The following is an 18386-nucleotide window of genomic DNA, read 5'->3' as shown; positions in this document are numbered from 1 at the left end:
ATGTCTAAAAGAGGAGCTGTTGGCCCTCAGGGCGACAAGGACTCCGACCTCTTTGCATTCAATATGGCGAGCACACCAGAAGAAAAGCCTCAGCGGGCCACTGCTGCACAGATGGCACATAGAAAGTAAGTGGATGAGATTCATGGTTGCGATTAATTTTATGCGTCTCCTGTCATCTCTGTAGCGTCTTTATTCACTGGATGGGAGAGGGCCCACCATCAATACCAGCCTCCCATATTGTTGTGTTCATTGTGTTCCATCAAAATTCTTGATTTCTTTGTCTTTGTTTTTTTCCGTCTCCTCTCCTCTGTTACAACACTTTCCTTTGAAAAGTTCTTCAACTCGCAGTCGTCCATAGCGAATCTTCGGCTTCTTGTCTGTCTTCTCCAACTTGAATTCGTAACTGACAATATCGGCAGAATTAAGGATATTCGGAGACGAACCCGCCCGAGTACTACTGCTCCAAGCGCTACTGGAGCTACATTTAGCCCTTTCAATTCTATCGATCCCAATACTGTCTCGGGCTCCCAGCCTGCGACGAACGGCTTCTCTTTCGGCCAATCTCAGTCTCTCAGTTTTCCAGGAGCTAGTCCAAATCCAAGCCAGCCCACTCAGAACGGAGGATCACCGTTTGCCTTCGGCTCAGGAGGTGCTGGTTCATCGTCCTTTAGTTTCTCTACATCCTTTGGTGGATCAGGGTCATCGGGGAATCCCTTTGCGACTCTGAACACTCCTGCGCCTAGCCAACCGTCTGATAATACTGGGTTTTCGGGCTTCAAAGGCAGTATGTTCAACGTACCACCCGCCGGAAGCTCTGCTCCAGGCCAGCAGTCTCTGCCTTCGGGCGGTCTCTTTGGAACTGGCTCGCAGCAGACCACTGCTCCTGGAGGCATATTTGGAAGCACTTCCACCAGTGCACCTTCAAGCCAGCCCGTGACAACGGCACCATCCACTGGCAGCATTTTCGGCCAGAATAACGCCACTAGCACTGCTCCATCTACAACTCTGTTCGGCCAGTCCACATCAGACAAGCCTTCTCCCTTTGGCCAATCCATAGCGTTCGGTAGCGATTCGATGCAGACATCTCCTGACCCAAAGGCCAATGCTGCCGTATCGAAGCCAGCCATCTTCGGAGGAAGTGCTTCTCAGCCTGCATTTGGCGCATCCACAGGCTTCGGTAGTCCAGCGGGAGGTTCCGTTTTTGGGGGTGCTACACCGGCGGCTCAACAAACTCCGGCTAAACCACTTTTTGGGACAAAGCCGACAGAGCAAGCTACTCCAACCTCGACGCCTCTCTTCGGTGCTACTTCCCAGCAACCCACAGCAGGCGCTACGGCACCTACGCCCGCATCGACCTCTGCTACGCCCACGACAACGACAGCGACGACGCTGTTTGGTACTGCTTCGCCGGCCAAGCCTGCAACGCCCTTCCAGAATCCTTTCCAGTCTTCAAATCTTTTCTCAGGCGCGCCCTCTCCATCAGCTACGCCAAAGCCTGTTGAAGAAAAAGGACATGAAGAGAAGGTAGGCGAGGCAGCCCCACCTAAGGCCGGCTTCCAATTCTCCTCCTCCACAGCCGGAGGCAATCTCTTCTCCAAGAGCGAAACCGCTGCTGCCGCGCCTTCAACTACTTCATCAGCGGGCCTGTTCCAGGCACCGGCCACGGGCAGCCTGTTTGCGCTCAAGCCTGCTTCTGCAGAGACTGATAAGCCCGAAACTCCCAAGGCAAATCCTTTCAGCAGCCTTTTCGCTCCTAAACCATCCACTACCACCCAGGCCACGCCAGAACAGAAGCCTTCACCTGCTGCTGCCCCGTTTGGCTCACTCTTTTCTCCCAAGCCTAGCACACCTAATGAAGGAGCGAAACCGGTCGCGTCTACCCCGGCTGTTTCGTCCGCACCTCCACCATCACCCAGCCTCTTCGCGCCGCAGCCTTCATCTCTCTCGACCACCTCTGCGGAGAGTAAAATCCAGACACCTTCGTCCGCCACTACTGCGTCTCAAGGCATTTTCAAAGCCAATGGTGCAGCACCCGCTCAGCCAACACCTTCAGCCAAGCCTCACGCAGTCCAATTCGCCGAGAGCTTGCGGCCGAGCAAATTGCCTACTGAACTGAGCGAACAACAGAAGAAAGATTTTGATCTAGTGTATAGTCTCCGCATGTTGAATGAATGCTTTCAACGCGAGATCGCTCGACTGAATCCTTCAACGGACGACTTCGACGCTGCCGTGCTCTTTTACATGCGCGTTCGTGAAGTGATCGGTGCGCCAACCGCACCGATGTCACATAAGCGGAAGGCTACCGACGATGAAAGTGCTGATCTTGAGATACAATCAGCGAAGAAAGTCAAGCCCTTCGGCACCCCCAGCACCAACATCTCGTCACCTTCCCAGATGATGAACATCGGACCAAGCTCCATTACGAGAACACCGTCTAAGCTTTTTGATACAAACCCGACCACACCAACTACCAATGGAAAAATGGCTGAGGAAAAGGCTGAAACTGGTGTTTCGGTCTCTCTGGCTGAGAACCGTTCCGATAGTGACTCTGCCACAGCGAGCATATTCGCTCAGTCTTTCTCGAAATCGAAAGCCGATGATTCAGAGACCACAAGTGCAGTGTCTCCCAAGCCAGCTACGCCAGAAACCAATAAGCCTGCTCTATTCTCTACCACCCCGTCTGCGTCTCCGGCGAAGTCCATATTTTCTTCATCCACTACTACCAAGGAGAATGCGACATCCAGCTCCATCTTCTCTCAATCTACCTCAAACCCTGGGCTCACGTCATCAACATCCAGTGTCAGCACGCCTGCCCAGAATCTGTTCGCCCCGAAGCCCACAGGTGATGGGAAAACCGAGGCGCCAGCCGCTCCCAAATTCACTGCCGGCACTGCGACGAACTTTTTCGCTCAGTTCAAATCCATTGCCGATAAGAGTGCTGAGAAGGAAAAGGAGAAGCGCAAAGCAGAGGATTTCGACTCCGAAGAAGAAGACGAAGCTGAATGGGAACGGAAAGACGCCGAACAGCAGCGCAAAAAACGCGAGGAGTTGGAGGCTCAGTCTAAAAAGCGCGCCAAGTTTGTTCCAGGCAAGGGGTTCGTCTTCGAGGATGAGAGCAGCGATACTACGGAACCCAAGAAACCAGCAGAGACATCTACTTTGACTGCCAGTTCATCCGTCTTCGAAGCGAAGCGAGACACTGCGGCCAAAGCGAACAATATCTTTGGTCATCTCTCTGCGACCCCATCAGAGGTAGAAGAGGATAATGATGCTGACGATACTGAAGAGGCGTCTGCGGCTGGGGAAGATGCTGATGAAGAGTCCAAAGAGTCCTCTGTGGTACCGGCCAGCGACCGCGACGGTAGTCGGGATGCGGAAACGAGTGAAGCAGACTCCAAAGCTATTTCAGTCAGCGGAGCCGAGTTCTCTGCTAATGAGAGCAGTGACGACGGCGATTTTACTAGAGCACTGACAAAGTCAAAACAAGCCTCGGGCGGTGGTAAAAGTCTATTTGATCGGGTTCAGCCTAAGCGGCAAACCGATGAGGAACCAAAGAATCCCTTCTCTTCCCTCTTTAGCCCTTCGTCCAAGTTCTCTTCTTCCATGACGACTCCTGGAACGTCCACACCGAATCCGTTTGGCTCACCTAGTACCCCTGCGCCCAGCCAAGGTGATTCTGCCGAAACTAAGCCATCATCTAGTATCTTCAAGTCTTCGGTTAACACGAGCGGTGGCCTTTTTACTTCCGGACTGGCAAGTACTGGAACGAGCACGCCATCCATCTTCGGCCAGAGCTCGTCGAAACCAGCAGGGGACAAGACCTGGAAGCCAGATTCTCCCATCAAATTCGCCGACTCGACTGCCACGGCACCTTCGACCACGTCGAAGCCTGATTCCGGGCCCACCGCTCAATCAACCGACTCCTCAAAGCCATTTTCTGCTCTCTTCGGCGCGCCAGCCGCCGGGGCGAAGGCGTCTGGCAGTGGACAGTCGGCGCTAGGGTTCTCGTTTGGTGGTCCGTCACAGCAGAGCTCTTCCTTCCTAGCTCCTTCCACCGTCACTTCCGCTACTGGCAGTCGCGCGTCGACTCCCGGACTGACCTCCGATACTGGCGCGGAGGAGTCTGGAGATGGAGAGGCTGCCGAATCTCTACCACAAGTTGATCTTGCTCGCAGCAGAGCGGGCGAAGAGGACGAAGACATTGTGATAGAGACGCGGGCGCGCGCATTGAAGATCAAGCCTGGCGCAGGCTGGGAAAGCCAGGGTGTTGGTTATCTCCGTGTTCTCAAAAATCGCAACACTTCTCGCTCTCGCATCATCCTGAGAGCCGACCCAAGTGGCAAGGTTGTCCTGAACGCAGCCTTGTTGAAGGATATTAAGTACACCATTAACGCAAACAGTGTGCAGTTCCTGGTTCCCCAGGCTGAAGGCGCCCCGGAGCAATGGGCTGTTAGAGTGAAAGGGAAGGAGGAAGCTGAGCGTTTACATTCTGCAGTTGAAAAGTCCAAGGCGTAAGCACAAGCTGTGTTTACATATCATGAATCGGCGTTGTACATTTGGTCTATCTCGAACACTGTCGCGGCTTTTTCTTACGGCAGTTTACTCCGATTCCGCCCTGCCATAACCGTGATTCCCATGGCTTATGCAGACGGGCCCTGAAAGCCGATGCTTGTATTTTTTTCCCTGCGAAGGAATCATGGTTGCCGTGCAATTTCTTTGATCGGACTAACCTACTTTGTATCTGCGATCGTCATGTCAAGTTTGTCTTTTCTACCTGGGTGCCGTATTTTATCCATTCTTACTCATGTCTTTTTGAACCATGAGCACTTGAAGTTGGCGTCATTTTGTTGAACCATTTTTGCATTCCATATCCTTCCTGCCGCCCATTTTCCCCACATTCAGATCATGGCCTTGTGTGTAACTATTTCGCCTTTCAATTACACTGCGTCATCAGCATCATGTTATTATCTATGGAACAAGACAGGCGCCTTAGCATAGCGTGTGGGTTCGAACCATTGCAATGCACCCTCCATCTAACATTTCATTCATACCTTATCTTTATCCTTATTTGGATCCCCTGGCGTTGTTTCTTTGGCATGGCGCACATTGAGGTGTGAGTCCAATTATAGTTGATGGAGAGTCTGAATCTCAGTTGTCATCTCCAGGATAGAGTCTATACATGCCGTCATCCCAACCGCATATATTGACAACCAGGAATCAATATCATTCTTTCTAACGAGAATAATGTCTTTTTTCCATAACTGCTCGGAGCCAAGGATACCACAAGGCTTGAAAGCCCTTCAGAGGCAGCCATGGTTGAATAATTTCATGCCCAAGGATTGACTTAATCAGTCAATCTATCCAATACCAACTTAGCCTTGGGTAGAGAGCTTCGGTATCCCTAAATGAGTGATCAAAGAAGTCTTACCTTGGTTCCTTTCAATGGACCCTACATGTGTCGCTGTCAGAAATTCATGCTCTCCTCAACTTCCTCTCCCTTTTCCACCCTTCATCTTCTCACCTATTTCAAAGATCTTACACGATCATCAAACACCTAGGACCTCATACAATAAGGTTGACAAATCTATCACTACTCTGAGCTCCGGCCAGCCCTCGATACAACATTAACTCACTCCAGAGTCCTAAAAGACGTGGTCTTCGAAGCAAAGCCAAGATGGAAGAACCGACCCAGCATAGCATTCCCTTTACTAAGTTCATCCACCGTTCAGCACGCGGATTCCAAACTTGGCAAGAGCTTTGCAGACACATCCGAAGAGAGGTCCTCCAAGCACAATCTTCAACTGAAATTGCCTACACTTCGGTTTCCCGGACTGGGGCCCAGTGATTGTTGACTCGCTAGACGAGGACGGCGACGTCGAAAGCTTGAACGCCGCGTAAGTGAACTATTCCAATTGTTCTCTATATTCCTTGCTGATCGTGCTCGGGCTCAGAATGAACTACAACTCTGTTACAGAGACCTTGCTGGTCAAAGTCATATTCACCCGTCTCTTTGCAGGCCATTTTAACTGGATGCGTCTCCAGGAAGGCGACTGGCGCAGGAAGAATCTTGTCATGGACGGTCACATGTGTCTTCTCACAGTATTGGCAAACGCTAGTCAGTCGTCAGCTATGGGTTGTATGGTGTATGATATTGCTAACTCTGGGTAGCCCATGGGCGATTCGTGGCCCCATACTCCGGTTCGAGGAAGACACCCACCTTCTGTATGTGCCCAGACAATCGATACCACCCCTCATTCGTAATCGAGTGCGGAGATTCCGAGTCCAGAGAGCGGCTCATCGAAGACATGAGACTCTGGCTTATCGGTGCCCGTCCATTTGTCAAGGTCGTTGTGATAATCATGTACGCTCGCAGAGGCAACACCAATCAAGTGGAAGGCAAAGCTGAACTCTACGTTCGAGACGCAAATGGCGACCCAGTCCTCCAGCAAGAAGCAGTGCGTTGTCTGCCCTTACTATCGCTGACCAGGGCTCACCATAATTATAGACCATCTTTCCCGCCACTCAGTCCGAGTGCTCACTTGGGATCAGTGCCGGAGATCTCTTTGGCCCAGTTCTCCCCCAAGATCTGCAAGCCGACACAGTTCTCCCATTGAGCATCGGTAGCCTTCGAAAGCAGGCTCGTGATGCAATGGTGCACATGGACTTGGTGCCTGCAACTTCACAGGAATATGCTGGCTTAGATTCAGAGAACTAGATGATCATTAACCATTAGGGTTCTATAGAGATTCTGGTGGTTTGCTGGCATTACTAAATCACTATCTCACGAATATCAAATGGGCGATGATACGGCAACGCCCTCTTACTCGATCAGGCAGAGACCGTTCTAATAGGAACGAACTACTCACGATACGATTCTTTCAAGCAAGAGGGTATAAGGAATTGAATTAAAGGATCTCCTGGTAGTCACGTCGACTATAGTTCCTCTGTAGTCTCGCATCAATCGATGCAATCTTACTCAATATGTCCCACATGATGATATTTCACTCCGTACTCCCGAGCCTGAAAGAGACGCACCGACGATCGAAGCTACAGCGGAAGAGAAAAGAAATTTTCATTCCATGGAAATTTTTTTTATTGTTCCAAGTCAACCGTAACACAAGACCCAAGCAGGAAGCGATCCATTTATTCGTCAACAACAGCGGTGTGCAGACCCTTGGCGTCCTTGACGTTGACGGCCTGGACGTAGGAGTAGAGTCTCTCCTTGGCGCCCTCCTCGTCGTTACGCTTGCGGGAGATGCGGACACGGAGGCGGAAGGGAACGCCCTTGACACCGGCTTCCCAGACCTTCTTGTTCAGCTGGGGGTCGAGGCGGACATCCTTGGTGCCCTGATCAAGAAACGTGAGTGGTTAGCTGTATCCAATCCCATCACTTCCTGGGAAAGAACTTACCATAGCCCGCTCAGCGAAGGCGCGGATCTCCTTGATAGCACGAGGAGCGCGCTTCTTGAAAGTAACACCGTGCATCTATAGATCGAGCAAAAAAAGGAGAAATTAGTCTTCCGCCCAAATGCCATCTGGTAGAGTGAATCTGCGAAGATGCTATTTGCGGCCATAGAGGTGGACTTCATCAAACTATTTCTTCTTTTTTTGTGGTCGTGTGTATTGTATATGTCCCTCCTCTTTCCTTGGGTTTCGGATTCTGATCTCTGATCCCCAAGAGAAAACAAATTCTCGCACAAGCCCTTCTGCAGCGGATTCCTCCTCACACACAAGGTTGTTTCGAGATGTTCCCACAGTTGTTCTCCGTCCATGCCTCAGGGTGTTTGGTTCCGCAAGGTCGCAAAGAGTCGGTCGATTGATTGACCACGAAATTGTTTGCAAAGAAAATCAAAAGCAAAGGTCCAGCGTCTTCAACGTACTCTCTTGTGCATGTTGATGGTGTACTCGCGGGTGACAACGTCGGCGATGGCCGAACGAGTCTTCTTGCCGGTGGTCTTGACGGTGCTGGACATTTCTGGAAGAATAGAAAATGTCAGTAATCTTCAGTTCTTGGGGGAAAAGAACTGCGCGACACAAAGATTGCGGAATTGATACTGACTGAATGGGCTGATACAGAACGTCGGCTGTCGTTGGCGATGTGGTCGACTGTCGAAAGAATTGGGATTTTCGGATGTCGTTTTTTTGGTGGTCGAAATTCAGTGTGGCTCGCTTATCGTCTGGCAACACTCTGATTGGGCAGTCGCTGTCACGTGATGCTACACCCTCCGCCGCTAATCGACACTGTCTTGAAGCTACACTTAATTCTTCTTCAGTTGTTGTACTCGGAATAGGTAGTATTTATTGAATTGACGTCTATTGGTCATAAGTCATCTATCACCAGCCCGGATTATTTTCTCCTCCCAGAACGGACAATATTTGTATCCTCTAAGCGTGTCATTTCTCGGCGCTCACATCAGGGTATAGGTCAAAACGTCGCTGAGTATAGACGGGAATGCCCTTTCGAGTGTTCTGGATAGACTCATTATCCAGGTCTGCGTAGATAATCGTCTCCGTCTCGGCTGCTTCTGCCAGGATCTCCGCATTAGGATTGACGATCAGACTGTGACCCCAAGCGTGGTAGGTTGCGTTCGTATCACGAGCCGGGCTGCACAAGCCAACGTAGATCTGGTTGTCAACCGCACGAGCGCGACCAAGGAGGGCCCAGTGAAGAGGACCAGTAGTCATATTGAAGGCGCCAGGGTAGATCAGCGCGAAAGCTCCCTTGCGCGCTGCGATCATCGCCGACTCCGGGAAACGGATATCGTAGCAGATGGCGAGACCAATCTTGCCATATTCTGGGAGATCGACCAGGGTCAACTGGTTTCCAGGCGAGAGTACTTCGCTTTCCTTGAACGTAATCTTCCCGGGGATATCAATATCGAATAGATGCGTCTTGCGGTGTGTGCCAATGAGAGAACCTGTCGGCGAGAACACAAGGGAAGTGTTGTAATATTTCTTTGTTGAAGTGTCCAGCTCGGGTATACTGCCTCCAACCAAGTATGCCTGGGCTTCCGCAGCGATGGCCGACAGAGCATGATAAGAGGGGGATTGCTCTTTCGTGGGAGGGGAAGGGAGTAGCGTCTCGGCATACGAAGGGAAATACTGCGTTCCATACGGCGAGTTGAAGCATTCAGGGAGAACGATGAGCTTCGCGCCTGCTTTTGCAGCCTCAAGGACCTTAATCCTTGCGTGAGAGAGATTAACGGCTTTGTCCGCACCTATGACCACGTAGAATGTTAGTATGGGCTGAGGAGATCTTTAGGACATCGTAGCGCACCTGAAGCCAGCTGCACTAAGGCCAGCTTAAGAGGTTGTTTCAAAAGGGCAGCCATGACTGACAAATATCGCAACGATTGTTGGGAGGTTGAGGTTATCAGTGGTTGCACCGATGCGGGGAACTTCATGATAAATGGGGTCGAAGTGGCGGCCGATTCCGCGGCTTTGCCTTCGAGGGCTTCCAGACTTCAAGCCTTCTTTATCCGACAGTCGCTGGGGCTTTCTCCAGGAGACCATCGTCCATGATTTCTTGTGTTTAGCCCAGCGGCTGTCTAGATAGTAGAATTAGGCAACATCTTAGCTTTGAGTTCTTCTTCTGTAAGTACCGCATCCTACAGCCTAGGTACCATGGTTAGACAGGTATTTGCTATGTAAGTGAGAAAAGTGAATATAAGATATCTAAACTTTCTCTCACCATACTTTTACTCTTCTTCACTTTGAGAACTTTTCCTTACCTGAATATAAGTCATATCCCCCTCTCTCCTTACTGCCTCTCCCTTTTCTCTCACCTTCATCACCTTTTTCCCATCTCGGTACTTGGACACAGAAGAGCAACTGATCGTTCTCCTCCTTACCCTCCATCTTGGTCACGATCTCGATCTCAGTCTTCATCTTCACTTTCATTCTCAACTTTTTTGTAGACCAATTAGCTCGCGATGGGGCACCCAACACCTCGAAAGCCGCAAAGCCGCAGCGGGCTTAGAAGCGAAAAAGAGCAGAGGGAAGTTGTCTGGCCTGAGTTTATTCACCATTCAGCTACCGAATTTCGCACACCACAACAGATGTTCAGCGACATCCGCAAAAAAGTCCTTAACACAAACCATTCTGCAGAAATAACATACTCCTCTGTCCCTCCTGACTGGGCATCTTGATCGTTGACTCCGTCGACTCCCACGAAGACACGGAAAGGTCCAACGCGAAGTAAGTTACATTGTCAAATCATGTCTACATGTATTCCTTGCTGATTATGCTCATCTTGTGTTCAGAGTAAACTACAACACCGTCGCACAGACGGTTCGGACTAGGATCATACCAACGCTTCTGCATGAATGTCACGGTAATTGGATGAGAAATGTAGAAGCCGACTGGCGAGAACAGAATCTCGTCACAGATCGGCAGCTGAGAAATTTGACAATGCTCATGAGCCCATGTGAGTGCTCTGATGCTATCCGGCCACCTAGAGCAGATTGAGTCACAGGGTTGTTCGTCTTCCGTCAAAGCCAGAAACAGATGGACTCCAGGAAGATATCAACGAAACACGGTTATTTGATCAATAATATGAGCAGGCGCAATTCCTCTATCTCGTGTACGGAAAGCCAACGTCGTAGTTGGCCCTGGCGTCTTCATCATAGAGATCCAACTTAGTCGATCTTCAGCCTGCAAGTCTAGACGAGTAGTCTGTTCCTCTGAACTCTTCAGAACATGAGATAATTTGGACGTTCATGCAGTTGATCCTAACTATCTACTGGTTGAGTGAAGCGGTTGTGGATCAGATATGGCATATGCAGGTCTGTTTGAGCCTTGCAGATATGTCGGTAGATCGCATAATGTAACGAACTTCCACGCTCAATCAATTAGTCCTTCAAAACAGACTCATCACAGATGAGCAATCACTTCAATATATTGAATGGTGCGCGACCCCTACCGCCATAGTGTAACTTGTGTGTCGGTATCAGTTCCGAAGTATCGGACCTAACGAGAAACGAATACTCAAAATAGAAAGACGGAGCATCCCAGGCCCGTCATACTCGTTCATCATCCGTGAAAGCCTTCTAGGGAGAGACTAACGAACGGGATAATTTGAGACGAGAAGGAGAGGCGAATCGCAAGCCGGCTGAGTCAGCGAGTCTGGCCCCTGAGGCATCAAGTGCACGGAGAACTCTCTGGCTTTTCCTGTGACGATTCCAATTTGGATACAAAGAGTCCATAAATAAATATGGAGAAAAAGGGGCAAAGGAGACTCCCTTATCATCTCCTGTGTCTCTTCTTCCCAATATTCTTTTCTTCTGGTCCTTGATTATTGAGCCATGGATAGCCGGAAGGTGCCTTTCTTCTGCCCACCAACCATCAGTCTGTGATTCTCCTTCCGCCGGTGAGACAGCGTCACAGCCGCCCACTGATTCCCCACGGCCTTCGCCTATTCCGTTCATTTTGCCCCAGGGTTCGGACGTTTCTGTGGGTTTAAAGCCTTAAGCAGCCTTAAGCGCCCCAGTACCACTCTTTTTGCTTTTCTTCTTTTTCATTTTTACTGTCTAGCGTGGTTTTTCTTTTTCCTGCAGCAACAGCGGAACGGGAGAAGTCCGAAGTGGCCAATCTTGGTAGTGTCTGGGCTTTATAATAAGTTGCCCGAGACGCGCTGCCGCCTGATTCTCAGCACTCATTGCCATCGGATGATCTAGGCATATACAAAATCACCAGGCCATTACACAGCGCTCGTTACAGCCCGGTTCGAAGGTTAAAAGCGGCGTCATGTTCGAGGACTTTTCCTTCTCTTCACCGTCGTCCACCAGACCTCCGCGGCTGGCGTTCGACGGGGACGATCGACTCATGATGGATGGTGATAGTTCTATGATCTCGCCATTGTCCTCTCGGTGCCCCTCACCTAGATCGACGTCGTCGCAAAAATTTCCTCGGAGCTTGCATCGTTCGCGATCGTCTCACTTCCGTTCCCCTCAGCCGCCTACCTCTGTGCCGTTCTCCGCTTACGACGGCAAGAGACTTTCCATCAGCACATTGACAAGGAAGCTCCATGAGCATACTATCCAGAGTCAGTCTCAGGAGGAGAAACCTGACGACGTACCCACCTCGCCGTCAACGCCCCGGTCGGTGTCGGATATGGGGTCGGTATCTGGGCAATTTCATGGGTACTTCCTGACGCCCCCGGACACGGACCATGATGACGAGGGATACTGTGACTCGGCGTCGATGACCTCTCTCTCACCCTCATTGTCACCTCATCAGCAATCTCCATTTCTGGGAGCCCTGTCCGCCCCGCTGGACTTGACGTCGCAGGGTGGGGCTCTCGAAAGCCTATTGAACAGTGGACTTGATGCTACGATGAACATCCGGGCACATCGACAACATATCTCCCGCCTGCAATGTAATCCTTCGGACATCGAAGCCATTAGACGGGCTCTTATTTCTGAAGACGAACCGTCGGAGTTCGACCCATCCAACGAAGACGACTGTCATCCAAGCTCACTCCCTCCGCAACTGTCGCCCCGTAGGAGGGCCGTGACACTCAACCGGAGCCGTTATCGACCGATAACCGCCACTTCCGGACTTTCTGATACATCAGGGGTAGAGCATCGGGACCGGCGGAAAAGCACTGCTGGCGTTCCTTCATCTCACCGTATCGAAAAGAGCTATTGCTTGTCATCGAGCCGGGATTACCGCAAGAAAAGCGATCAAGGCTTGAGAAGGAAGAGTCTGGTCAGCGCTGCCTTGGCTTCTGTGGTTGACAAGGCACCGCAGTCGACTTGATCTACTAGGATCTACTACCCCTTGAGACTTTTCTTTCTACTGTACATATTGAGATAGATACCCGGCCTGTATATACTTCGTCAGTGCAGTGCATATCAACTTGTTTAACCGGTGTATATTTCGCGCCCGCCCTAGCCCTGCCGCAATCCGACCAACCGTCGTGACTCCTCCCACAATCTCTCCGCGCTCTCCTGATCCCAAATATGCATTGCATACCCAGGATCAACCGTCCGAAACCCAGTCTTCGCCGGCCCCGACTCCCTACAATCCTCCAGATACTTCCCGCCTTTCCCCTCCCACTCCCTCCCCACAGCAGCGACCACAACCGTTGCAGCACCCTGCTCCTCCGTCTTCAGATACGGCTTCATCCCTGGCTTCCGCCACTCCTCCATCACCCCATCATCCACAAACTTCTGCAACCCCGTGAAAATCAGCCCCGGGTGCACACTAAGCCCATGCAGCCCTTGCCCCCCAAACCGCCTCTCAATCTCATTCATCATATAGATATTCGCCGTCTTGCTCTGCGCATACGCAAGCGCGCCGTCATATTTCTCTCTCTCAAACTGCAAATCCCCAAACCGGATCCCGCTCTTCCGGTGTGCCGACGACGTCACGCCCACTACCCGCGAGTGGAATTGTGGTGTTGCAGACCGCAAAAGGATAGGTTTTAGGAGCTGAAACAGCAGGAAATGGCCGAGGTGGTTCGTTCCGAACTGGGTCTCGAAGCCGTCCTCTGTGCGGCTTTCTGGTGTGGCCATTACGCCGCCGTTGTTGATGAGAATGTTGAGTTTGTCGCTTTGTGAGAGGAAGGAGGTCACTGCGTGTCGGATGCTGGAGAGACTGGCGAGGTCCATGTGAAGGAGGCGGATCTCGCTTTGAGAGGTTGAGGTTGTGGTCGAATGTTTGCCGTCTGCATCAGAGGCAGGGCTAGAGTCAGAGTCAGACGTGGGGGCGAGAAGATCGGCCAGCACGTTTCGGGCTTTGGGGATGTCGCGGACGGCGAGGAAGAGGGTTGCGTCTGTTTTGGATAAGGCGCGGGCGGTTGCGGCGCCGAGGCCGGAGGAGCAGCCTGTGATTAAGATGACTTTGTCTGGGAGGGCGTGGGTGAGGTTTTCCGTCTGGATGATGGAGAGAGCCGTGGGGTGGTTTTCCATCTTTTGGGCCAGTACAGTGTTCGGCTCGAGCTGAGGATGTCGACTGTGAATGACTGAGGTTCTCTATGGGGTATATGGTATATCATGGACCAACCCAGGGCTTGGTAACTACGTCAGAATGGCGACGCACCCTACCACACCGGAGGATGAAGAGATTAAAGTATATACCTGGCTAATCTATCGCAATGAAACGGAAACCAGCTCCAGGCTGTCATATAGGAATCCACCCACACCGCGGTGTCTCTGACACAGCACACTGTCAACTATCATCGAAAAAGCCGCCCCCTCCGCAGGGAACGCGCAAAGCTGCGTAACTTTCTAAACGGATTGCGCTTCCCGCGCTTCTTCCGGTCTGACGAAGACCTCTTGGTCGACTCGCTCCGCTGCATCTCATCATACTTCATCGCGAGAATATCGTCCGTGGTGCTCGTCCATCCTGCCCCGTCGTAGGAGGCTAGAACTGAATACCCAGGCTCCCCGAGCTCACTTCCGTACGATTGCGCTGTCATCGGCCTGGACTGGGGAGGGGAGCTCCACTTGTGTGATTGCGGGATATCGGTTTCATTTCCCTCTAATCGTTCGGAGATGGACGGCATAGGTTGATACGGTATGTCGCCGATGAGTTCGTAGTGGACTCTTTCTTCGTCGGCATCGGAGATGTAATGGTCGTGAACCTGGTTGTAATCATGGCTCGCCTCAACGGTTTCATCTTGCTCCAAGATCAAGGTCTCGCTCTGAGGCCGTGTTGCGTTGAACGAGTCTCGCTGGTCGTCTGTGATGGACGAATTATCCACGTCTTCAATATATGAGACTATGCGGGCGAATTTTAACGATTCATGCGGATTAAGGATTTCGAAAGACGTCCCCTGATGCTCGATTGTGGCGGTTGGGCGTCGCAGCTCCAGCAGCATCGAGTCCGAGCGGGCTTTGGTATGTCCGGGAGTGAATGTTTGCTCCTGTGCCTCTGCCTCTGGGAACCGCGCGAGCCTAGCTCGGAAAGTTTCCTATATTTTGTCAGCTCTGGTAACCGAGTGATTTGCAGCAAACTCACCAGCAATTGATGCGGACTATGCAGGGGACTCGGACGGAGCGGTTGCTCTGAAGTGTTGATATCTAAGAAACTGGATGGAAAGGAAACTATATCCGTTAGCATATGCCCACATCGCATGACGGTGATTCACACGTACGGAGTGATTCATCAAGCCCAGGCCCATTCTCACCTCGGTATGAGACGGGACTGGGCGTATATGATGGAGACAGCGGAGGCGGGCTCGACGCCGCAGACGAGACGGAAAACGAACACAATGGAGGTGTCAAGCTCGTTTGGCTTTTGTTCAGATCCAAGGCTGCGTTTTTACGCCGTAGGGTCTTCCCTCCGTTGCGATTAAGGGCGATGAAGCCGTCATCCTGCGAAAGAAACCTCCGGTAGTGGTGCAGGGATAATGCTCCCGGATATCCCAGCTTCGGCGTTGCGGCATCGAAGGCGGTCGATGAAAAAGAAGGAGAGTCCAGAGTTGGAGATTTGAGAGACTGTTTTAGTGGTGGGTGAAGCTGGAGAGGTTCATGGCAGCCGCTTTGCCAGATCTTATGATCATGATCGAGATCCATGATAGCTTGTCTTTTGAAGGCGAAGAGATAGGTTGCTTCCGCTAAAAAACAAAAAATTAAAAAAAAAAAAAAAAACAAAAAGAAGACCCTTAGATATAAAGGAGCGATAATAGAGAGCCTGTCAATTGAACAAGGCCACTGTCTGACGGCATTGAAGGTACAAGTACAGGTGCATGAGGTCAGGATGTATTCCGATTTCCGACCGTTAGGGCCATGAATCAAGACAAAGAAACAGACATTATTGTTCTAACCTTCCGCAGTCAGACTATAAACAAAAAAGGAGAGAAGAAGAAAGGGGGACGACGAGGTTGTAAATGATAAAAAGAAGAGACAGATGGGCCCCGGACAAAAAAAGAAACAAGCAAACGTCACATTGTCAGGTCAAAAGCAATAAATCATGGAATTAAAAATAACCAGCATGTATTGATTTTCTTTCTGCATCAAGGGAGCCCTGTCGCTGCTTCTGGGCGCCACATAGAAGGATTAAGACCACTCACTTGGAATAATGAACACGCACTATGTAGTAGCCCCTTTAAATGTTTAGATAGATTTGATATTGATTAACTTACTGTGGAGAGAATGACAGCTATGTCTGTTGCCCCCAGAGTGCTTTTTACTAAAGCTGCTACTGTTAAAGGCCACCCGACTTACCAGTGATTGCCCCTGATTAGATTGCAAAGGAGGATTCATAGATGAGCAGATTAGAACATCACTCCTGGATTCAAGGATGGACATCCTTCAAAAGAGCCCTGTCCGACTACTTTCTCTTAAAGGATGCTGTCATTGCCATGGACGGAGTAACAAAGCTTGAGTGTCAGAAGTACAAGTTAAAGTGGCTCGTAACCTCATGTTTGCATCAAATCAAAGAGATAGCACCTGCTATAGAATCATGCATGCCACAGTATTATCCAACTCAATAACCACTGCAACAATATCACAATAGGCATATTTGTCATTGGATATCCTCTGTTCTTCAGTGATGACAGTTTAACGGGGCCAGCATTTCAATCCCTTGCTCCGATCATGCCACTAATGTTTCATCGCTGAGATGGTTTCAGCTGGTTCTATACAGATTAGCCAGTTAGTGCTGAAGGATTCATATTACCGTACTTAGCCAGAAACACAGCAAGAATGATAACAGTAAGCAGATGTAAGAGCTGCATTCCCTGCCAAATATCTCTGTTTGGAGACATGTGTCTTCAGGTACGGTGTTATAGGATGATATCCTGCTAGCAAATATGTTCTGATTTGTCACTGGCTTGGGACACAAAGCAGTCAATTGAGGTGGCTCTACCTAATACTTAGTGTCATGTCTTTATCAGCCAGACTTAGGGACTGAACCTACTGGCTTTGAGATCTGGAACTGCCCTGGTTGTTGCTTGATCCAGCATGCTATGGGACTGTAGCCTCCATACTGGGAAGAGCGAGTAAGCTCCCTATATTTTTGCATCTAGGAGAGAAGCTAGAGCCATCAAGGAGGTTGACATTGACAGGTAAGAGTCCGAGAATCACAGTAATAGCAGATGATACTAGTTGAGATTACCGAATACGAACAGCGGCACTTTGACTTAATAACCCTGTTAATTTGCCTGAAGACAAAGGCTATTATAGTATAACCTCATGGCTGCACGCACTCGATCAATCCACACACAACCCAACGAGACTCCCAATAGCTAAAGCGGCACCACATCAGGCTGAATATACGTTAGAGAGCATCGACCATCGACAAGGCTAGCGCACATGCAACCCAAAACGAACTCGACCCTCGAACTCGGCCACATCCAATCGCCAGCCTCAAACCCACCCCAAATCGACAATGACCAGTCATCTACGATCCTCCCCATCAACCGTCATCCACTGAAGTTCACAACCTCAAATGAACGACCATCACACCCCTCACAGAATCACAGTTCGCAGTTCCACACCCACTAGTTGGGAACTTGGGCACCAGGAGACGTGGCCCCAATGCCGACGCAGAATCAACCACACCCTCGTCACACCAGATGACCCATCAGTTTTTCTTTTTTTTTCTCTGTCGTGTCGATGACGATCCACTTGGCCCTCGATCAACGGTGATCGATCACTGGTCTTTCTGGCAGTGCTACTGCCAGGAACTGCAAGCCATCTTTGTTTCAGTTTGGCGTTGCGAGCACCCACTAACGAAGAGAGTTCAGCCTCCTGGTAGGCGAAACTCGCTTCTGGGGGTTTTATTCGTTGCTTGCCCTTGCAGTAACCTTTCATTGCGGGCCCTGGCTTACTACTGACTTTTCGGTAGGAAGACACTAATGATGATGATGACGATATTATTGTCTGACATCAACTTGAAAGGGTGTGGCAGCGGCATATGTCAAACGGCCCAGAAGAGGAATTCGTTGGGCTGAGCGAACTACACTGACCCTCTGGCATTGCTGTGTCTGTGTAACTTTGAAGGCGAATAAAGAAGGGCTCTAGTTGCTTTTCTAAGAATCTACCGGTTTGTTAAAACAGGCAGCCCACATCTACAGAACCTGTCCTCTTCATTACAGAACCCTCTTTGCTAGGACAGCATGGAGCAATCTCATTCCAGTCCATTTGAAGGTTAGCAAATTGCTTCGAGTTCATCATATGCAAGGCTAGTAGACAAAAATCCCAACACCAATCTATGCTTTGACGGGAATCTGAACAAAGTCGTGAACATTTCTCAAGTCATTCATCATCGTAGACAGCATTGATCTCAAAGGCCCGCCTGTCAGCTAATCAATATGTACCGGGAACAGTCTGGAAATGGGGGATATAGAGCAGAAAAAAAGTAGCAATCATAGCACAACGGCATGGACAGCTCGAGCCGTCTGAGATATGAGCAATGAAATTAAGGTATCATCTTGG

At 50.3% G+C, this 18386-nt stretch overlaps 6 protein-coding genes across 6 annotated transcripts, besides 1 other annotated feature; 2 read left to right on the top strand and 4 right to left on the bottom strand.

Annotated features, from left to right (window-relative positions):
* On the top strand, positions 1–4515 carry NFIA_059180 (RanBP1 domain protein; the record flags this gene model as incomplete). Its single annotated transcript, XM_001258463.1, has 2 exons — positions 1–125; positions 420–4515. 2 exons carry the CDS (start codon positions 1–3, stop codon positions 4513–4515), a joined length of 4221 nt encoding a protein of 1406 aa, XP_001258464.1.
* Positions 4516–7143: 2628 nt separating this feature from the next.
* NFIA_059170 (60S ribosomal protein eL31) lies at positions 7144–7973 on the bottom strand (the record flags this gene model as incomplete). The annotated part of the gene is made up of 3 exons (XM_001258462.1): positions 7144–7347; positions 7411–7485; positions 7881–7973. 3 exons carry the CDS (start codon positions 7971–7973, stop codon positions 7144–7146), a joined length of 372 nt encoding a protein of 123 aa, XP_001258463.1.
* A 421-nt stretch (positions 7974–8394) lies between these two features.
* On the bottom strand, positions 8395–9332 carry NFIA_059160 (carbon-nitrogen hydrolase family protein; the record flags this gene model as incomplete). Its single annotated transcript, XM_001258461.1, has 2 exons — positions 8395–9218; positions 9278–9332. 2 exons carry the CDS (start codon positions 9330–9332, stop codon positions 8395–8397), a joined length of 879 nt encoding a protein of 292 aa, XP_001258462.1.
* A 2413-nt stretch (positions 9333–11745) lies between these two features.
* NFIA_059150 (uncharacterized protein) lies at positions 11746–12759 on the top strand (the record flags this gene model as incomplete). Its single annotated transcript, XM_001258460.1, has 1 exon — positions 11746–12759. The coding sequence occupies one exon, from the start codon at positions 11746–11748 to the stop codon at positions 12757–12759; it is 1014 nt and encodes a 337-aa protein (XP_001258461.1).
* Positions 12760–12890: 131 nt separating this feature from the next.
* Positions 12891–13913, bottom strand: NFIA_059140 (short-chain dehydrogenase; the record flags this gene model as incomplete). The annotated part of the gene is made up of 1 exon (XM_001258459.1): positions 12891–13913. One exon carries the CDS (start codon positions 13911–13913, stop codon positions 12891–12893), a length of 1023 nt encoding a protein of 340 aa, XP_001258460.1.
* Positions 13914–14179: 266 nt separating this feature from the next.
* NFIA_059130 (uncharacterized protein) lies at positions 14180–15127 on the bottom strand (the record flags this gene model as incomplete). Its single annotated transcript, XM_001258458.1, has 2 exons — positions 14180–14917; positions 15101–15127. 2 exons carry the CDS (start codon positions 15125–15127, stop codon positions 14180–14182), a joined length of 765 nt encoding a protein of 254 aa, XP_001258459.1.
* A 437-nt stretch (positions 15128–15564) lies between these two features.
* Positions 15565–15605: a microsatellite.
* Between the last annotated feature and the right edge of the window lie 2781 nt (positions 15606–18386).

Source organism: Aspergillus fischeri, genomic scaffold (genome assembly GCF_000149645.3).
Source record: "Aspergillus fischeri NRRL 181 1099437636266 genomic scaffold, whole genome shotgun sequence".
NCBI lineage: Eukaryota > Fungi > Ascomycota > Eurotiomycetes > Eurotiales > Aspergillaceae > Aspergillus > Aspergillus fischeri.
This window is presented reverse-complemented; position numbering and strand designations above follow the sequence as displayed.